General features: G+C 42.1%; 1 protein-coding gene across 2 annotated transcripts in view; it reads left to right on the top strand.

The window, feature by feature from the left end:
- The window catches only part of LOC128986603 (amyloid-beta-like protein), a 264303-nt gene that overhangs the window by 235898 nt on the left and 8000 nt on the right, over nt 1-20405 (top strand). For both annotated transcript variants that reach the window (XM_054407049.1, XM_054407050.1), the window contains exons 3-5: nt 5682-5808; nt 6455-6670; nt 17698-18044. In XM_054407049.1, coding sequence (XP_054263024.1) covers nt 5682-5808; nt 6455-6670; nt 17698-18044 — 690 coding nt within the window. The remainder of the gene's footprint in view (nt 1-5681; nt 5809-6454; nt 6671-17697; nt 18045-20405) is intronic.

Genomic DNA, 20405 nt, shown 5'->3' on the forward strand with positions numbered 1-20405 from the left:
TTGAAGGGATCCTGCCGGAGAGTTTGTGGAAGTCTGTTTTGTAGTGACCGCTGCCAACAACATCGCCAACACGGATAAAGTCAACATAACTGTAACATACAGACCAATTCTAAGCTGTTAAATGTAATGTTTAATTTACTGTGAGGTTGGTCAGTATGGATATAATAGAGTGTACAGGGAATAATATAGTGACTACTGACTAATATGGTGACAGGCAAAGAAATGCTTTAGAAGCTGATACTCAAAAACTGTTTTTGGAATTTTCTCCGTTGCCTTTGATTATACCACTTCAGTATACAAAATTATATGTTTGTATTTATATGTATTTTGTGTCGAACTCATTCAAGTTTATCCCGCCCTACACCTTCAAGCCGAATTTCATCGAAATCGGACAAACATTACTCGAGTTATCGCATTCACGGACAAACAATTTATGTTATAAATACTTATGTTATTCTAATGTAGAAAAGAAAGAAAACTCTTATAGTTTGCTTGTTAGTGGATATATTCTGATATTCCAAATTTGATGTTTGGCAAATGTATTCATTTTGTCTTGTACTTATATTTGATAAAAAAAAAACTTTCTCCCTTCACCTAAGCAGCAAACTTAAGCGCTCAATAAATCTAAAGTATTTAAATTCTGAAAATAGAATAGCCAATAGATTTCATAAAAAATTTTCATTGTTAGTATTACCAATCATTGTTGTTTATTATATGAGTTATATCAACAAAACGCATTACTGAAACTAGATTTAAAATAAGTTAAGGTGTACATAAAAAGCCCAATATGGAAATTACCTGCAAAGACTTGTATGACAGCACAAACTACTAAATACTAACTCGCCAAACTGTTACTTCAACCAGGAAAACTGGTATTTTACTGAATATATGGTCCGTTAACTGTCAAACCAAACACATCATGTCAAACCAATAATTTTTTAACACGTCAAGAGAGAGAGATTTTGCCAGCCGCAAGTGTTCATACAAGTGTTACATAAGTGATGTTAAGCCGTATTTTATTTGAAAATTTGGTAAGTTTTTCTCATATCAACCTACACAAGATTCAAACCCAAAATGGTGGTTTCCACTACTTACTAGATTTAAAAGCTACAAACGTTTCTAAAAAGGCCATACAAGTTGAATTTAGTATCTAAAAGCGTTGGCGGATGTGTAACTATTTCATACAACAAATGTAAAAATGTTATAAAGATTAAAATGTTTCTATTTTATGTCCTCCTCCCGTTGCGAAGCACAGGTACATCAACTAGTCTTTGATAAAATTACTTCAGCATCCAAAAGTCAATTACAATACTAATTACAATTTTGTAAATACTGTATTGCTAACATTTTGTAATGATTTGCTGAAATTGAATAAGGTACTAGCTGCTGTACCCGTGCTTTGCAACGGGAAGAAAAATCAGTTTCATAATCATTGAAATGGATTGAGAATAAATAATCCATTAAAAGTTTTAGATTTAATAATCCTACCACATAGTTGTGTAAAATATATTTAATTTCTTTGGATCAGCTGTCTGAAGAAATGAGCATTTGGCAGTTCTGATTGCTTACGTTGAAATGTCAACGCAAAGGTAAACATTGTCAAATTTCTCATGCTTCCATGGAGACCAATTAATATTTACTTTTGAAAACCTCACCTCAAAACATTGGACATCCAAGGGGCGTAGCTCGAGAGGAACTCAGGGAAGTGAATAGGCCTATGACATTCCTAGATATGTGAACCATCTTTCTGCTTAATTTTGGTTGTATCGGTTTAGTATTTTAGTAGTGACAGCTGCCTAGCCAGACAGACAGACACAACTTCAATTTTATAATGTATAGATACAACTAATAAAATCAGTGGCTTTTAACACATTTGTGGCTATTTGTTAAGTAGGCACTGTTACTGTATTTATGTTAGAATAAAAAAATAATAAACTTAAAATTTTTCTAGGCGTTTTTGACCTAATAATCTACATTAATTAATTAAAACGAATCTAATTAAAATTAGTTATCTAATGTAATATCAACATTAATTACAGTTGGGCTCATTCAAGAATGTTTATACAATTTGCTGTTTATGTAATCCTGGAAACATTTGAGGTAGGTTAGAGTTATGTTGTTGAATGATCCAATAAGGTAGAACAATGCAGAACACGGATACCAAGACGGTAAATTACTGTCAATACTCGTCTCTAAATAACACATTGGTACATGTGCAATGCTTGGATTAATTGAGATGGGATAGGGTTGGTTACTTCAGGGCTAAATGTAACACCATTTAAAATGTTAGTATCATTTAGACGATTTAGCGAATTTTTCTATAGGAAAATAGCTATTACCATAGGTCCCATTGTAAGATCTAGCCCCGGACCGATTTACTTTTTCATTAAATATGTAGGGGGACAGGGATTTATTGGGGAAATAGGGTTTTCTCATTTTTACCCTCAAAACACAAAATTTCCCAATTTCTCTCTGAACCATTTCAAGAGCTTAAAAAGAACCAATAATTTAGTATATCAAAGTGCAAAAAATTGTAAGTTATTTTTAATTTTACGTTATGGAGAATATTGTAAAATGTTGAAGTTTGCTTGTTTATAGAATGATATATTTTGATATCAAACTTAGCAAATTTATTTATTTCATACTAAGCTATTAATATTTTACTAAAAAATACACTTCATTAGCCTCCATGTACCAGCAAACCTAGGTATTCAATAAACCTAATGTTATTTAAATAGATTTTAAAATCAATTCAGGCACAAGGAAATTAACTTTTAGAGAAAAAGTATCTTGGAAATTTGAAAACACATCAATAATAACAGGTGTCCTCGATCATTGGGCTTTTAATAAATTGATTCATTGACTTAAGTGGTTCTTGCAGTTTAGTTGGTTAAGAAGTTTGTATAATTGACAAAAATCTATGACTTACAACAGCATACTCTTGTTAGTTGATCAATTCCTCTACCTTCATTTGTATCCAAACTGGCTAGTGGTTACAGCTTTGGAAAAAAGTCTAATTACTGTAGATAAATTTTCCTGACTAAAATAACAGCTAATCAGGGAAAAGCAACAAAATGTGTCTCACTCAGTGTCCCTACCTTTACCTTAGTGATGTAACAACAGATTTGGATCTTCTCCCTTATTTATCATTGGACTGTTATAAAGGGCTACACAAGCTTACATGTTCCAAACAGTTTGATATATTATTGGACACTGGAGCTGAGTAACTCCCCTTCCCCTCTCCACCACCCATATATCCACTGGAGCCTCACTTTACCATACGGTTACATGATACATTGGAGTTAGTGCCTCTTCACCAACAAGGTCTATGCAGCAAATAACTATTGTAACCAACCCGCTGCGGAAATTACAACTCTCCACTTGCATAATTAATGTATACCCAATTACCAAAAAAAAGAGTTATTTTTATTATGTATTTTCTATGAACGCATTCTCAATTTTTAAAATCCCTTTTGGTCAGATAAGTTGCATTAGTTTCAACTTTTTAACAAATTATGATATAATAGTGTATGTAGTATATTTCATCACTATGGTCTAAAGTGACTCTTTTTTACTTGATGTCAAGTTTTACCATCGAGGCGAAGCCGAGGTCGGAAAATGTGCGAGGGATAAAAGTCACTTTTTGCCCAAGTGTTGAACTATATTTTTCGTCATATTGCATCATTAATTTAATTAACAAACAAAGCTAGAAAACTAAATAATTTGTATGTAAAGATAACCTCTCAAAACGACTTCCAGCCTGTTTTCAATTCTGCTAATGCAAATAAGCAGCTGTAATTCAATCATTTCGTTTTCGTCAATTCTATTGTGTTACAGTACCATAAATATGTCGAGCAATCAACAACAATAGGCTAAAACCTCACCTAATAAATCAATCGATAAATCATTTTGATCGATGTGAGTGCCACAATAGAAATTCACAACTGTTTACAACAGCTGATTTTTACTCCTTAAAGACTAAAAGTTATTTTTACTCCCTAGAGAGTAAAAATGCTGCTTTAGACCTGCAACGCATGCATTAAAAACGGTATGACAAAGAATATATTTCAAACTATGTACACAATGTTTCCAATTAAAATATCAATACCATTAAAAATACAGCACACTCAATTAAGCAAAATACTTAGATTTATAATTTTGTAAAATGTAATTAGTTTCCTTGTTTGGATACCGAAGCATGAACGCTTCACCACAATATCTCTAGAGGATTGAACTGGGTCACCCGGCGCTGTGCAAACTTAATATTCTTTCTTACCTGATCTCGCTTCGTGCTTATAATTAAAATTTCCGAGACATTAATTGTGTCTGGTAAACAGTGTTCGTGCAATTACTTCTTATTGTTGTTTACCTTTTGGTAATTTTCTAAATTATAGTGCAGTTGTCTAGGAGGTCAATTAATTCATTTAAGATAAAGTTAAGTAATTCTCAAATCACTATTGAGAACCCATTAATTTGCAAAGTACTGAAAAGTGCCACTTTTTTGTTGGGGCGTGTATTTTTTTTAATTCAATAAAAAGAGTTTAAGTGGTTTCCCTAAAGTATTAAAATATATAATATTTAAATTTATTCTTAAGCTTTTAAATTAACAAAAAAGGATATGACGCTGGTGAGATATAATTTTTCCAAAAGAAGGATGAAAGCCATCTTTCTCCTCTGTGTAAAGTAAACCCAATTATTCTGGAAGATAACGACACTTTTGTCTGGAAGGGTAAAGTGATACATTGTTTTTAAACTCACAATAAACTACAATATAAAATCATATACTTTTTCTCCTAAGTTTACTTTTTAAAATGGATATGACTGTTTTTCAATCCGTAATAATATTGTGTGTGCTATAAGGTTATTGATAGATAACATTCAGTAAACAAATTAAACACTTTTTAAATGCTTAATATTGAAAAATAGTACTATAGTGCGAGAGGGTATTTATAAGTTTATCTATTGGTTTTCTTTTTTGAATTTTGAAATTTTAGTACTGTATCAACCCTATTGGTTTAAGGTTGTTTAGGGCTAGTTGGCAATGTAAATTAAGTACACAATTATATTGAAGTGAAAAAAATATTTTCTATGACATCCGCCATGTAATTTAATGTGGAGTATTAGTTACTAAAAGAAATTGTTAGGTAAATGAGAAACATTTAATTATAACAGCAGGACCAAAAAGGTTTGGACGACTTAACCCTTCCCAGACGGCCTATAATATGTATGCAGACGGCCAAATTATTTAACTTAAAAAGAAACTTAAAAATATGTTTTTTGCATCTTTAATTAATAAATTGTTGGTATTATCCGAACGCCTCTTAATTTAGAGAGATTTTTTTTGCCTTTGAGTTCTATCTCCCTGAAGGCAGCGATGTCGGTGAGGATCAACTATATCAATAACTGTCGTAATAATCGGCGGATATATCCGCCTGCCGCCTACTGTCCGCGGAGCCCAAAAAGATAGGTAGATGTCAGCTATGCACAAAATACTACCTAGCAGATATCCATCTATAGGGTTTAGACATGAGTTGTACCCCCCCCCCCAAAAAAATTTCATATCCTGGCATTAATGTCTCACTTCTTCTTAACATGATTTAACCTATTAACCTGACCGAGAGAGAGCAGAGAGGGTTGAGGTTATTGTTTCAAGTTGTACCATAGTGTTGTTGTTGTTGCAGGTGTACCCCAAGCACGACATCACCAACATCGTGGAGTCATCACACTTTGTCAAGGTGTCCAACTGGTGCCGCATCGGTCACTCCAAGTGCAAGCACACTGACTGGGTCAAGCCCTATCGATGTCTAGGTCAGTAACTGTTATTGTTGTTTCAATGCAACTAACAAGTAATAAATACAACAAAGTCTTAAATTTAAAACTGTAATATTAAAAGTTGTCATTGCTACTTCAAAAATTTCAGGTCCTGTATCGGTCCTGTTACTGTGGCACATAAACTGAGACAATAGTAAACAATCATCCTTCTGGCAGCATTATCAGGTGGTGAATTTGCCTACTTAAAGCTAAGGAAGCAGTGCCTATTTGGTTTTGTAACAAGATCAGCCATCTTACCTTCGTCTGTAGTCCCAAATGTCCACTAACAAGGTGCTGACTAGTTACGATGAAAGTGTCAACGTGTCCAACCTACAAAATGTCAAAACAAATAAATACATCTTTTGACATAAAACACAAGACAAAACACTGACATAACTGAAATTTTGGACTACAGTCGCAGATAAGACTATGTTTTAAAGGAGTGCAAGGGCTATAATATCAATATGGATTTTTAATTTTGTAAAAGTTTAACATTTATTATTTTATTTTACATTTAAAATTTAGAACAATGGCGCAGGCCAATACGCCAAAGATATTACGGAGGCTAATGGACGGTAAATAATTTTAAACGGTTTAAATAGTCTTTGTTTATTGTCATCTGATCGGAGAGTGTGTTTTGCAGAAGGCCCGTTCCAGAGTGACGCTCTGCTGGTCCCAGAGAACTGTTTGTTTGATCACATCCACAACCAGACTCGGTGCTGGGAGTTTGACCGCTGGAACCAGACTGCTGCGCAGAGTTGTCAGGACAGAGACCTCAGTCTGCGCTCCTTCGCCATGCTGCTGCCCTGCGGAATATCACTGTTCAGTGGAGTGGAGTTTGTCTGCTGTCCAACCAAAGGTAGGCTGACACAACCCACCTCGGTAGTTTAGGTAATTCACTGTTACTACTCAAGTTGCAGCGAGAGTAACCGTGACTTTGGTCAGAACCTATTCATATACAGTATAATCTCGATCATTCGGTAAAAAATAGGGGCTGACAGACCGGATCTAGGGAAAGTCGGAATCATTGAAAGACCATTTATGTTAGTGATATAGATTTACCATTATTGGATTTTTGAGAGATGTAGTGACAAAAATAATATCAATAAATAACTGGGTTCAAGCAAGGGTGATAACCATTTTTGAGCTTTTAATGAGCCGTTGGCAAGTGTGTAAGAGTTCCGTGTTTTGTCCTCCGATTCGTCACCACTTGCCAGTCAGTACTGTAGCAGTGCAGTTGGATGTTGTGCGTAATTAATTACTGCACCTACTATACAGTAATTGAGTATTAGATACATTAATTAATGTAATGTAATTGTAATGTATTGTAATGTAATCTATACATAATTATTTCATATTAAAGTATAGTACAATGTATAATTATTGTTCTCAAGTGTACTGTACTTTAATATGAAATCACATACACAATGTAACAGTTATTCTTTTACCTTGTTATCAGTTTTAGAGGGTAACATGGGTATTATTTTAATCATGTGAAATCTAAAAATTAATCTCTTAGAGTAAAAAATTTGTGTAGGTAAAATTCTCCCCTCAACCAATTGACTGGAAAACAATGTTTCACTTGTAAAATGTTTATATTTGCGTATCCCACTACCATCCTAAAAAACCAATCTATTACCAACAACAGAATGTTATTGTTGCAACATAGCCGGAGTGATAAAATTGCCACTACTGAGACAGATAAAATAGTACTTTAACGTTTGACGTATGTCACTATTTTGTGCCGATAATGTCATGTCTCTCACAAATAATAAATGGCGAACTTCCTTTTTGGCCAATCATATCTGCCATAAGATCTGTTGTGTCATATTGCTTTGGATTATGTTTTGTTGGACATAATAGAGTTAGTCCTATATCACATTTTTATTTAATCTAACTGTTTTTTAAATGTTATAAAACATTCTTGTAACTTATTCTGTATACAAACGAGTTAGACATCACAAAGCAAGCATAATACAATCAAACATGCAATGTGATAAATAGAATTGATTAAGCTACATAATTAAAAGTAATGTTGTTGGTAAAGTTTCAAATGAAACCCTAATTGCAAACATTAACTGTAAAATGTGGGAAATTTATGTTGCAGAGTTTTTCAACAGGGAAAATGTTGAATAGTTTCACTAAATCAAATTAATTGACGCCGCTCAGTTAGTCCTGTTTAATTATGAACATTCCTCTTCAAACTTTAATAACTGTAAGGTAATAAGGTTTTTAAATACTTTGGCAAATACATTCTTTAAATAGAAATGTTGTGTACTTTTCTAAAATAACTCAATGTGTTTTTTTTTTTTTTTTTTTTTTTTTTTTATACGTTAAACTGTTTGTTATTTATTGCCTTGTTAGACGGTTTTATTGGTCAGTTGATTGTATATCTTTAACATAAAACATTTTAATTTTAAGAATGAGTCAATGTTAAAGGTAGTAACTAATGACAGTGATTTACTTTGTGACGTAATTTTCCTGGCGGACGACAAGTGGGAAATTACGCCACCGGTAACAAAACGAGGATCCCAGGATTCGCCCTAGTCTGGTCGCGGGGAGTTTCCCAGGAGTCGATAGTGATTCGGATAGCCTAAGTTTGATAGCCCTGGTTGTCAGAGCTCGAGACGAACGTTGCGGGTTACTAAACACCCTACTTGAAATCACCACTCTAGCCTAGGGCTTGTGGGGAAATAAATAATTTTGACTTGACTCTGTGGGCAAATATCTAAAAGACACACTACTAGCTAACTTAACAAATCAACAAGTAAGCTAAGTAGGCACTCCGCTTACCTACGGAGTTACGTCGTCACCCTGAAACAAACAAGGTTAGTACAAGATAGGCCTAACCTAGCCTAACTCCCACAGAGTATGAATTTACTAGACAAGAAAAAACGAGTTGGCTTAAGTTGTCCAAGTGAGACACGAAACGGGAGAAAAACTGAAACTAAAAATAAAACTGCTTCAAGAGCTGATACGAAAAAAGAAAAACTAAAACTTCAACTTCCCCACGTGTTCAACTTAAGCAAACTTCTGCAATAATTATCAAGCAGAAACCTGTCTGCTGGGGCCAACTTCGGGGCGTTCGGGAACTTTATAAAGGGGTTGAAGAATTTAAAAAGAAAGTCCCAGATATGGATTACGAAACGTTAATCGAAATGATCTGTCACCAACTCCGATACTTTAATTAAATGAGTTGGTTAAAGCGTATGACGAGGTCTGCGAATCAGGCCTAGCCTAGGAACTTCGACAAAGTTCTGCCGAAACACAAGTGACAAAAGAAAAACCTAAGTTGTCTTAGTTTTACACAACTTACCAAACGAAGTAATACTACTGTAAAACACTTTTAGCACACTCGATGCACCACGAACTTAATGTAGGCGAACTTTTAAGCGACGAACGAAAAAGAACAAAAACTCTTCAAATCGAAGACGAAAAGACGTATTAGCGAATCCTTCAAAAGCCGGGAATACGAATGACCAAAAACTTCACAAAAACTTCTTCTTACTTCACCTTCGTCTCAGAATCGAGACGAAAGTTAAAACGATTCCTGATTGGTCAACGAGTTACCGAACAAAAAAAAAAACTGGCAGCGAAGGCAGGCGCATGGCAGCTTTAACAGGCTTACAGCTGCGTACCGCTCAAAGGTGACCTCGCTGCTCATCTTCTCTCCCGTAGCCCGGCCTCAGATGCAGTCGAACAGCCAAACAACCAAACTGACACCAACGTCGTCTGCGGTCTTGGAATTGGAGGTTAGGTACGACGTCAGTTTAGTGTCGCGACTAGGCTTACTCAACAGCTTATGTTTAGCTGTTTAAAGTTCGTGGTTTAGCCGTTATTTTACCCCCTACACATTTGACCCGTTACACCCCCTCCACACTTCGGAACGAAAAAAAAGAAAAACGAGAAAACGAAAAAAACTGTTGAACTTTCCTGCAGATGACACATCAGTAGGATCGTGGGCAGGAAAAGTTGACAGAAGCCGATGCCGGACCCCGTTGGTCCGGCTGCTCCAGGGTGTTGACGACGAAAAGTGGGCGAAATTAGGAATGATGTAGACTGTCTGAGGCCGAGTTGCCTCAGAGGTCTGGACGAAAACGAATCGGGGCAAAGAGTAACCAAAGGTGAAGAGTAGGCGTGGGGTTTACAAAGGTAGGGTAGTACGGCAGGCTCGGAGTCTTGGAAGCGGGGCGAAGAGCTACTCACGAGGATACGTCACCCCCAGACGAGGGTTAGCTATGGCTGCTTGTCGGCAGCTTGACGTGGCCGAAAGGACTGACGAACAACGGATCACCAGACGTCGCTGCGGTTGCGGGATCCTTGCAGACTAGTCACGTGCACAGAAAGGTTTCAAGTCTTTCACGTGAACGACGTGCAGTGCAGCAGTATCCTCATCACGCACCTCGTAGAGATTAGTACCTCGACGACCGACCACAATGCAGGGGCCATGATATTTTGGTGCTAATTTCCCTACGATGGCGTCAGCAGCAGAAGACAGGACGTGGAGTCTTCTCATCACCTGCGCGCCGACTTCGTGCGTCACCTCCCTACGACGGAGGTTATAATATGTCGATTGCCTCTCGTAGGCAGCCTTGAGGTTCTTGTGTGTCTGCGCGATCAGACGCTGAAACTCATCCAGTCGTTTGCGATGGGTCTCACTTAACGAGGGACCTTGGGGAGTTTCAGACACCTCAAACGAAAGGCCACGGACGGCACAGGGAGGCTTCAGTTCGCGTCCAAAACACAGCATCGCAGGAGTGAATCCAGTAGAGTCGTGGACAGCTGTGTTGAGGGCGTACTGAAACTCCACCAGGTGGTTGTCCCAAGACCTATGGTTGCCTTTCACGAACTGCGCAATCATAGTCTTCACCACCCGGTTCTGCCTCTCGACTGGGTTCGACTGCGGGCTGTAGGGGGCCGTCGTCTGCAGCGTGATGCCCCACTCCGCCGCCAACTCTCGAACCAGTTTACTGACAAACTGCGTGCCGTTGTCCGTAATCAACACATCCGGAGCTCCATGTCGAAGTAGGATAGCCTTCAGCTTTGTCACCACATTCTTTGCGGTTGCAGACGCAATGGAGGCGAGTTCCGTCCATTTGCTGAAGGTATCCTGCACCACGAGCAGAAATCGCTGACCCCGTTGTGATCTAGGCAATGGGCCTACCAGGTCAGCAGACACTGCGTACCACGGTCCTTGGGGTTGTCGGAAGTACATTTTCCCAGCTGGTTTCGTTTGGGGTACTTTATAGGCCTGGCATTGGGCGCAAGACCGTACATAGGCCTTCACCTCACGACGCCAGTTAGGCCAAAAGTACTCCCCACCAACTCGGGCTAACGTTTTCTTCACCCCAAGATGTCCTGCTGTAGCCGTGTCGTGGTTTTCGTGCAGCACCACGGATACTTGGTCGCTTGGCACACACACCCTCCATGTCGTAGGTCGATCCTTCCTCGAGACAGCACGATACAGCTTACCGTCGCGAAGCTGGTATCTCGAGTATCGCCCAGGGTGTTTGCTGACCAGATTGCGAAGGCGGTCATACCAAGCACCGTGGCTGCCCGGCGGGTTACCATCGTTGTCCACGTCGGAAGATGGGTCGTCAGTCTCCTGCTGCGTCGGACCAGGAGCTTCGTGATCGATAACGTCACCCGCCGGATCATCGCCGAGTGAAGGTTCGTCACCTTCAGCATCGGTTAGGCGTCGTAACCGCAACTGTTTCCTAGCACCGCGTCTGGTTAAAACTCCGACCTCAAACGTAGGTTGATCGGGTTCACCAGACGAGCTGGGCACTTCAGGGACCGGCTGACGAGACAGGGCGTCGGCCACTCTGTTCGCTGTCCCCTTGCGGTACCTTATCTCGAAGTCGAATTGCTGCAACTCCATAACCCACCGAGCCAGGCGCCCACTAGGCTCACTGAGCTTAAGCAGCCATTTTAGGGCGACATGGTCGGTTATCGCAATGAAGTGGTAGCCTTCGAGATAAGCCTTGAATTTCCGAACAGCCCACACGAGAGCGAGACACTCCTTCCCGGTAGTTGTGTAGTTCTGTTCGGCCTCAGAGAGTAGCCTACTGGCATACGCAACGACCACTTCTCGGTCGTTTACACTCTGAGTTAACGCTGCTCCCAGGCCATAATTCGAGGCGTCGACCTGGAGCACGAAGGGTTGGCTGAAGTCGGGACAGGCGAGAATCGGGGCCGTCACCAAGGCGTGCTTCAGAGCTTCGAATGCCTTAGTTTGTTCGGGTCCCCAGAGCCACTTGGCGTTCTTCTTCAGCAAACCTCGAAGTGGTATGGTTACCGAAGCGAACTTCTCGACGAATCGCCGATACCACGACGCAAGGCCTAGGAAACTGCGAAGTCCCTTGACGTTCGTGGGTGCGGGGAAATCCTGAATGGCGCGGACCTTCTCAGGATCCGTGGCGATTCCATCTTGGCTCACGATGTGTCCCAGATACTTCAGCTCCCTACGGGCGAAGTGACACTTCTCGGGGTTTAAACGAAGGCCCGCCTCGCGTAGGCGGCGAAAAACAACCCCCAGAAGTTCTAGATGCTCCTCGAAAGACGTCGACACTACAACAAGGTCATCAAGGTAAGCGAAGACCTTCGGCTCCAGCTCAGGCCCGATGACTCTATCCAGAAGGCGCTGGAAGGTGGCACCGGCCGAGTGTAGGCCAAACGGCATGACCTTGAACTGAAAAAGGCCTAGGCCTGGCACAGTGAAGGCGGTCACGGGGCGACTGTCGACGGCCAATGGCACTTGCCAGTAGCCTTGCTTCAGGTCCAAGGTACTGATAAACTTGGCCTGCCTGAGCTTCTCAAGGATGGCGTTAATCCTAGGCAGAGGATAGGCGTCCTTGATCGAGGAGTCGTTCACCCTGCGCATGTCGATGCAAAAGCGGTATTTCCCAGTCGACTTCCGGATCAACACGATCGGAGAGCTCCATGGACTCTCGGATGGTTCGATTACGTCATCCTTCAACATGGCAGCTACTTCATCGTTGATGACCGCTTGCATTGCAGGGTTACGAGGGTAGTGGCGCTGTTTGATCGGGACTGCGTTTGGTTTGAGCCGGATGACATGCTCAGTCAACGCCGTGGGTCCCGCAACAGCATCGAAGAGAGGAAGTTCTTTCTCGAGAAAATTCTTGAGATGCTGTTCTTCCTTTGACGTCAGCGGTTCCAATGTGCCCGTCGCACAAGGGAGAGTCGTGGTCGTGTCGAATGTGCCATCGTTGTTGACGTTTATACGTATGAGGTTAAGGTCTCGAATACACCTCATACCTAATACGACGTCCGTGGTGAGCCCAGGCACGAAATAGGCTCCGAGTATGAGGTTTTCACCTAAGATCTGGGCCGGGATGTGGTACTTCGTCTCAATCCGACAACGTGTACCATCAGCCATCCTCAGGTCCGCTGAAGAAATCTCAGGTTTCACCCCACACTCGTCGAAGTGACGAACAACCTCATCCCCGACGAGGTTTACAACTGCTCCGGTATCCAACAGAGCGTGAAATCCCTTCCCAAGGAGCGTGACGTTGACAAAAGGTCGGATGTCGGTCGACTCAGACGATTTTCCAGCCGACACGTACGAGTTGCTCACGTAATTGAGCTCGGTAGAGGTCGTAGGTGGCTGCGCTGCGGGCTCAAGTGACCTCACGATTCCTGAGCCCGATTCGGTAAAGGCCCTTATGTACTGGAGCCATGAGCTCCATTCGTCGGAGGTAGTGCGGCCACGGGACGTGGGCTCAGGCGACCTCCGGCGGCCTGAGTCCGTCTGGCGTTTCCCGTGCGACAACCGCAGCTTGTAGTGGCCACTCCGACTTGCTTGCAGTAGTAACACCGCAACACCTTCGGCTGAGTGCAATCTCGGAAGACATGTCCGCGTGCATCACAGTTCCAGCAGACCGGAGGGTTGCGGTTACTCGATGGTCGGGATGGATTCGTAGACGGTAGGCCCCGGTTTCTATTATTAGGAACGGTGGCTGTCGTATGCTTTGGCTGGTTACCCCCACTCCTTGCAGGGTAATCACCAGTGCGGCCGGTCTTGGGCGAGGTAGGTTGCGGTTTACGGTCGGGCTCAGAATGGTCCATCACCGCAACATCGACGAAACGGTCCATTCGACGCCTGGGCGTGTAGGCCGTCTCAGGCACCAATGCTTGAGCAACCGGAGGGGGAGGGCGGAACAGCTTACGCTCCCGTAGCAGCTCCTCGTATTCGTCGGCTCGCTCGATGAGGTCGGGTAGCGTGACAAAGTCATGACGTCGTATCATGAACTTGTATTCCGGCCTCATGTTCAAGTACACCAGGTCGATAGTTTCCTGGTTAGAGAAAGTGCCGCTCCGTCGGATCAGGGTTGTCAGAGCAATCACAAAATCTTTAAATGCCTCTGTTTCACCCTGAGTGCGCTTCCGTATCTCGTCATCCAAGTGGCGATGATAGCCAGCCGGGAAGAACTGGACCTCGAATGCCCGCCTAAAGTCGCGGAAGGAACGCCACATCATTTTGTTGTTCCGGTACCAGAGGAGAGCTTGGCCATGTAGAAGTGAAGGCAAAGCCTTCAAAACGTCTTCTGGCGACAGAGAGTAGGCCTCGCGCAGCTCCTCTAGACGCTCCAGGAACGAAACCGCATCTCGTCTGCCGTCGAAGCGCAAGTTCCACTTCCGGACCTTGTCACAGAGGGCGGACGACGTTTTAGCAACGTCATCAGGCCGGTCATCACTCCGTAGGACATACGAAGACAGGACACCTCCATATCCATCCCTTGGCCGAGACGGGACTGTGTATCGGGAGGTTAGCGGGTCGATCCCGTGGACTGGAAGCTCGGCGTAGTCCTCCTCACGTCGTGAGCCCCGCTGTTCGAGGTTCAACACCTCGGCTAACGTGTGCTCTAGGCTGCGCATGTCAGCATTGGGCGATAGGCCGAGCATCTGCCGCATGCGGTCCAAAGTGTGACGTACCGGATCGGCATCAGAATTTTCCGGGAGCGAAGACCTCGGAGCGAAGTCGAAGGCATGTCGAGCGTCAGTCAAGTTCTCTAGTCCTGCGAGTGAGGGTTCATGTGATGCCGAGGTGACCGCAGCAGGTGGGCTCTGACGTTGGAACGTAGCCCTCGGTAGGCCTACTAGGCCATAGGTACCAGGTGGTCTCCAAGCAGTAGGTTGATGCGTTGACCCCGTTCGGCAGTCGAAAGGCGAAAGGCGTGGAGTAGGCTCATGCAGCGAACTCCGGGCCTGGTTATCTACCACCTGGCCAGTCGTGAACACCTCCTCCTGGGAGGTTGGAGAAGACGATGTACCAGCGTTGTCTCGCCAGTACGTGCAGAGACGTTTGCGCAGTTCCGCCACTGTACCATGGGACGGCAAATGGTGTCGCGCCGTCTCCACCATCAACTGTTGCTTGGACAGCTCGTGTATCCAGCCAACACGAGGATCTTCCGTGGGTTGGAGCGGAGCGGTATAGCCGGTTGAGGTCACCGGTCGTGTGTACACCGTTGACGTGGTAGTAACCGTCGATGCGCACGAGCAGGTCGGGATAACAGAAGGCGTAGTCACCACTGCACCAGCCGTGGTTAAAACTCCTGGCGTCGAGACTTCAGGGAGTGAGTTAGGCATAGCTGCAAGGTATTAGTGCACAACAAAACAAACAAATGGCAACAACAATTTAAAAAGGCTGAAATTGCTTAACAAGTATGAAAAATCCACAATAGGCCTCTTTAAATTCAGGCCTAACGTTAAACAGCACTATCTAAGTCCAAACAAGACAACTAAAAAAAAATTTTTTTTTTTTTTTTTTTTCAGCCTAAGTCCCAACTAGGTACTCAGAACCCAGAAAATTTGTTGAAATAGGACCAAGTCCAAACTGCTCCAAAATCCAATAATAAAAGGCTAAAATGCAATAGGCAACGTTTTACCTAAAACAAATAGGCTATCACACAAATAGGCTAAAATATTTAACGCTAAACACCAATAGGCCTAGGCTAGCAATAGGCTACAATGACGAAACCAGAAAATATGTAGGCCTAAGCTACCTAATAAACTAGAAATGCTAGGCTAGAACGTTAACGTAGAATAAAAAATAACAGTAGGCCTAGGCGAATACTTGAAAGGCTAGAGCGGTTAACGTAGGCTAAAATCTCACAACTCTCCGTCAGCTGCTACAGCGATCTTAGCTTGAGCTCACCAAGTACTATCAGACTATCCAATCACTGGTCCAACTGGTTCGGGCGCCATTTATGTGACGTAATTTTCCTGGCGGACGACAAGTGGGAAATTACGCCACCGGTAACAAAACGAGGATCCCAGGATTCGCCCTAGTCTGGTCGCGGGGAGTTTCCCAGGAGTCGATAGTGATTCGGATAGCCTAAGTTTGATAGCCCTGGTTGTCAGAGCTCGAGACGAACGTTGCGGGTTACTAAACACCCTACTTGAAATCACCACTCTAGCCTAGGGCTTGTGGGGAAATAAATAATTTTGACTTGACTCTGTGGGCAAATATCTAAAAGACACACTACTAGCTAACTTAACAAATCAACAAGTAAGCTAAGTAGGCACTCCGCTTACCTACGGAGTTACGTCGTCACCCTGAAACAAACAAGGTTAGTACAAGATAGGCCTAACCTAGCCTAACTCCCACAGAGTCTGAATTTACTAGACAAGAAAAAACGAGTTGGCTTAAGTTGTCCAAGTGAGACACGAAACGGGAGAAAAACTGAAACTAAAAATAAAACTGCTTCAAGAGCTGATACGAAAAAAGAAAAACTAAAACTTCAACTTCCCCACGTGTTCAACTTAAGCAAACTTCTGCAATAATTATCAAGCAGAAACCTGTCTGCTGGGGCCAACTTCGGGGCGTTCGGGAACTTTATAAAGGGGTTTAAGAATTTAAAAAGAAAGTCCCAGATATGGATTACGAAACGTTAATCGAAATGATCTGTCACCAACTCCGATACTTTAATTAAATGAGTTGGTTAAAGCGTATGACGAGGTCTGCGAATCAGGCCTAGCCTAGGAACTTCGACAAAGTTCTGCCGAAACACAAGTGACAAAAGAAAAACCTAAGTTGTCTTAGTTTTACACAACTTACCAAACGAAGTAATACTACTGTAAAACACTTTTAGCACACTCGATGCACCACGAACTTAATGTAGGCGAACTTTTAAGCGACGAACGAAAAAGAACAAAAACTCTTCAAATCGAAGACGAAAAGACGTATTAGCGAATCCTTCAAAAGCCGGGAATACGAATGACCAAAAACTTCACAAAAACTTCTTCTTACTTCACCTTCGTCTCAGAATCGAGACGAAAGTTAAAACGATTCCTGATTGGTCAACGAGTTACCGAACAAAAAAAAAAAACTGGCAGCGAAGGCAGGCGCATGGCAGCTTTAACAGGCTTACAGCTGCGTACCGCTCAAAGGTGACCTCGCTGCTCATCTTCTCTCCCGTAGCCCGGCCTCAGATGCAGTCGAACAGCCAAACAACCAAACTGACACCAACGTCGTCTGCGGTCTTGGAATTGGAGGTTAGGTACGACGTCAGTTTAGTGTCGCGACTAGGCTTACTCAACAGCTTATGTTTAGCTGTTTAAAGTTCGTGGTTTAGCCGTTATTTTACCCCCTACACATTTGACCCGTTACAACTTTCTTCAAATAAATACATGGTTTTTATTTTTGGAACAAATCACATGTAGGCATGGGAATTGGTGCAAGTCTGGATGATTTATTTTAGGGACTTGTTATGACTTGCAAAATAAACTGCCAATGAAAAAACATCTTTTGTTTCCCCTATTTCCCACGTTATTAATTGTTATAGTTTCATAAATCAATCCAATCCATTAACCTAGATTTATTGGTTTATCTCAGTCTAAATTCAACCGTACAATTTGCAGATAAAGTAACAATGAAGAAAGTCCTTCCACCAGCTCTGCCGGATGTGTTTGACAATGTTGATGACGGTGACGACACTCTGGATGATGAAGCCGATGATGACATTGACGATGATGATGACGACGATGATGACGATGACTACGACAGCTACGATGACAACAGTATGACTGTGAGCTCCAGCAGCACAAGTACCACAACAAGCACCACCACGACGGTCCCGCCACGTCCTACGACAGGTCTGCCAACCCCGGACCCGTACTTCACACACTTTGACCCTCGTCAGGAACACCGAGCCTACAAGGAGGCGCAGCAGAGATTGGAAGAGATGCATAGGGAGAAAGTCACTAAGGTGAGACTAGTGGTGTGGTAGATTTTGATCAATTTACCAGTACTTTGATTCAAAGGACTCTTAGCTTTGATAGCTAGATATTTTTCCCAATTTTTTTTTCTCTCTCTGAACATAAATGTGATAGGTGTTGTCACAATTAAGTATGTATTTAATGTCTGAAATTGGCTCGTTTTGTGTCCTTTTGAGTTAATTACATTTTTCAACTTTAAAAACACATTTTTTTAGACTTGGTAAAAAACTATGATTACAGTCGGTAGTACTTACTTTCCGTGTCCAAAAATCAGACTTCGCTTTTCCAAAAATTTGCTTGGTAATTATCATCTAATGTGCAAGACTGGTCTAGGCACGGACAGATCAGCAGATGGCCAGGATCCTGAACAGCATCACACGCACACAAGATATTTTCTTCGTCTGGTTAGAGACCCCATTTCTGCATGTTGTCTTGCATTTTGGTACCTCGACCCTGATTCGATTTAGGGTCTTCCACACTGTGTAATGCAGGCCTCCACCAAGAGCCAGTTCCTCTCTGGCTGGTATGGGAGGGTTAATCAACGTGGCCTCCCACCTTGCCACTCGATTGCTTGAGAGTGATCCATCCAGGACTCGTGTCCGTGATAAAAAGCTCTTTCTGGACCGAAGCCGTCGCTCTGCAGGTTGGTGGCCGTGTAATGGGTGACGAAGGTCTGTCTCTTGCTTAGTCCTTTCTGCGTTAGCAGGGACATCACGTCGGATTGATATAGAAGTGATCCCTATGATAGGGTAGAGTTTGTGTACTGGGGTTGGTTTCAAACACCCACTTACAATCCGAGCCATGTCATTGACTGCAATGTCAACCTTTTTTGCATGTGACGATGCATTCGATATTTGGGTGTAGGAAAATGCTGAAGACGGTCTCCCCGCCACCTCACATTCAACTCATGGCCTGCTTCTCTATTGTTTAGATGAAAGGCACAAACTTGGGTCTTAGCAGGTTTCGGCTTGAGGTGATTTGCATCATAATACTGGGAAAGTTCATTTAGAGCCATGGTCAGCTTCTGTTCCACCTCTTCCAAACTCCTACCTTGTGCCGCCACCGCCGTATCATCGGCATATTTATACTGATGTGTAGGGTTGGCAATGGTTGGTCGTTAGTGTATATGTTATAAAGAGCTGGGGCTAAGACGCTACCCTGAGGCAATCCATTTCTTTTATTCCTCCATCTACTTTTCATGCCTTGAAGGGACACGAAAAACCGTCTGTTATGAAGATAAGTGCTTATCATTGAAGTCAGCTGATAGTCTTTGGTAATGCTCTACACTTTTCCCAAGAGTCTTTGATGGTTTATGGTATCGTAGGCAGCTGTAAAATCTACAAAAGCGACACCCGTGATCTGTTTTCTCTCAAACCCATCCTTAATGTGCTGGGTCAGGTTTAAAACTTGGCCACAACAAGACTTGCCTGATCGATAGCCTGCCTGTTGTGGAATGATCTTTTGTTCCAGAAAATCGCCGATTCGATTAAGTATCAGACGTACTAAGATTTTATATGTGTGGCATAAGAGAGAAACAGGTCGAAAGTTCTTAGGATCATTTGGATCTTTCCCAGGTTTGAGCAGTGCAGCCACACGAGCTTTTCTCCATGCCTTTGTTACATACAGTCGGTAGTGCAACTTGGGGATATTTCACTGTCAAGGAATATGAACAACAAACGTCGAGGAATATGAACCTACGATTTTAAAAACTTGTAGTCAGTGCACAGCTAGTTTTGGTAGTTTTCAGTTCCTTTAATGTCAATGGATGGTGTATCAAGTTTTTACCTAAGTGTGTATAGTGAATATCCAATACAACGGTATCAGTTTGAGGCAGAAACAATGCTGGTATGTCATTAGATTTTACCTTTCATTTTTCCTTAACTTAAATGTGTAACTCTTTAATTGGTCCAGTTTGTCTCATAAAGATGCTGCAAACTTAGTAGTTAGTATCTTGAAAACTGGTGATAAAGGAATAGGTTCGATCCCCCGTATATCTACAAAAAAATTTAGGAGTTTAGCCTGCTTTCCCTTAAAAGGGTTTAAGATTCTTTTTAAAATGTCAACATGTTTTTAAGATGTTTTAAAATGTCATTGGTGTAGACAAAAGTTAATACCAAGACAAATAGTATATTATTACTGCCTTATGAAACCTCAGGCTCATTTTGTCTCTCAAGTTTATGACACACCTTATTGTTAACAAACAATGACATGTAAATAACAGTTTAACATTTTCAAACAGAGTAAAAGTAAAACCATGCCCTACCAATCACAGTAGTTGGATACTAAAATTTTTTAGAGTCCTTATTTTGTAAAAATCAATAAAACCTCCTAGAGTTGTTGTGATCTTGTAG

The sequence above is a fragment of the Macrosteles quadrilineatus genome, unplaced genomic scaffold (genome assembly GCF_028750875.1).
Source record: "Macrosteles quadrilineatus isolate MER2022 unplaced genomic scaffold, UCM_ALF_1.0 Scaffold_2__2_contigs__length_208266976, whole genome shotgun sequence".
NCBI classification, from domain to species: Eukaryota; Metazoa; Arthropoda; class Insecta; order Hemiptera; family Cicadellidae; genus Macrosteles; species Macrosteles quadrilineatus.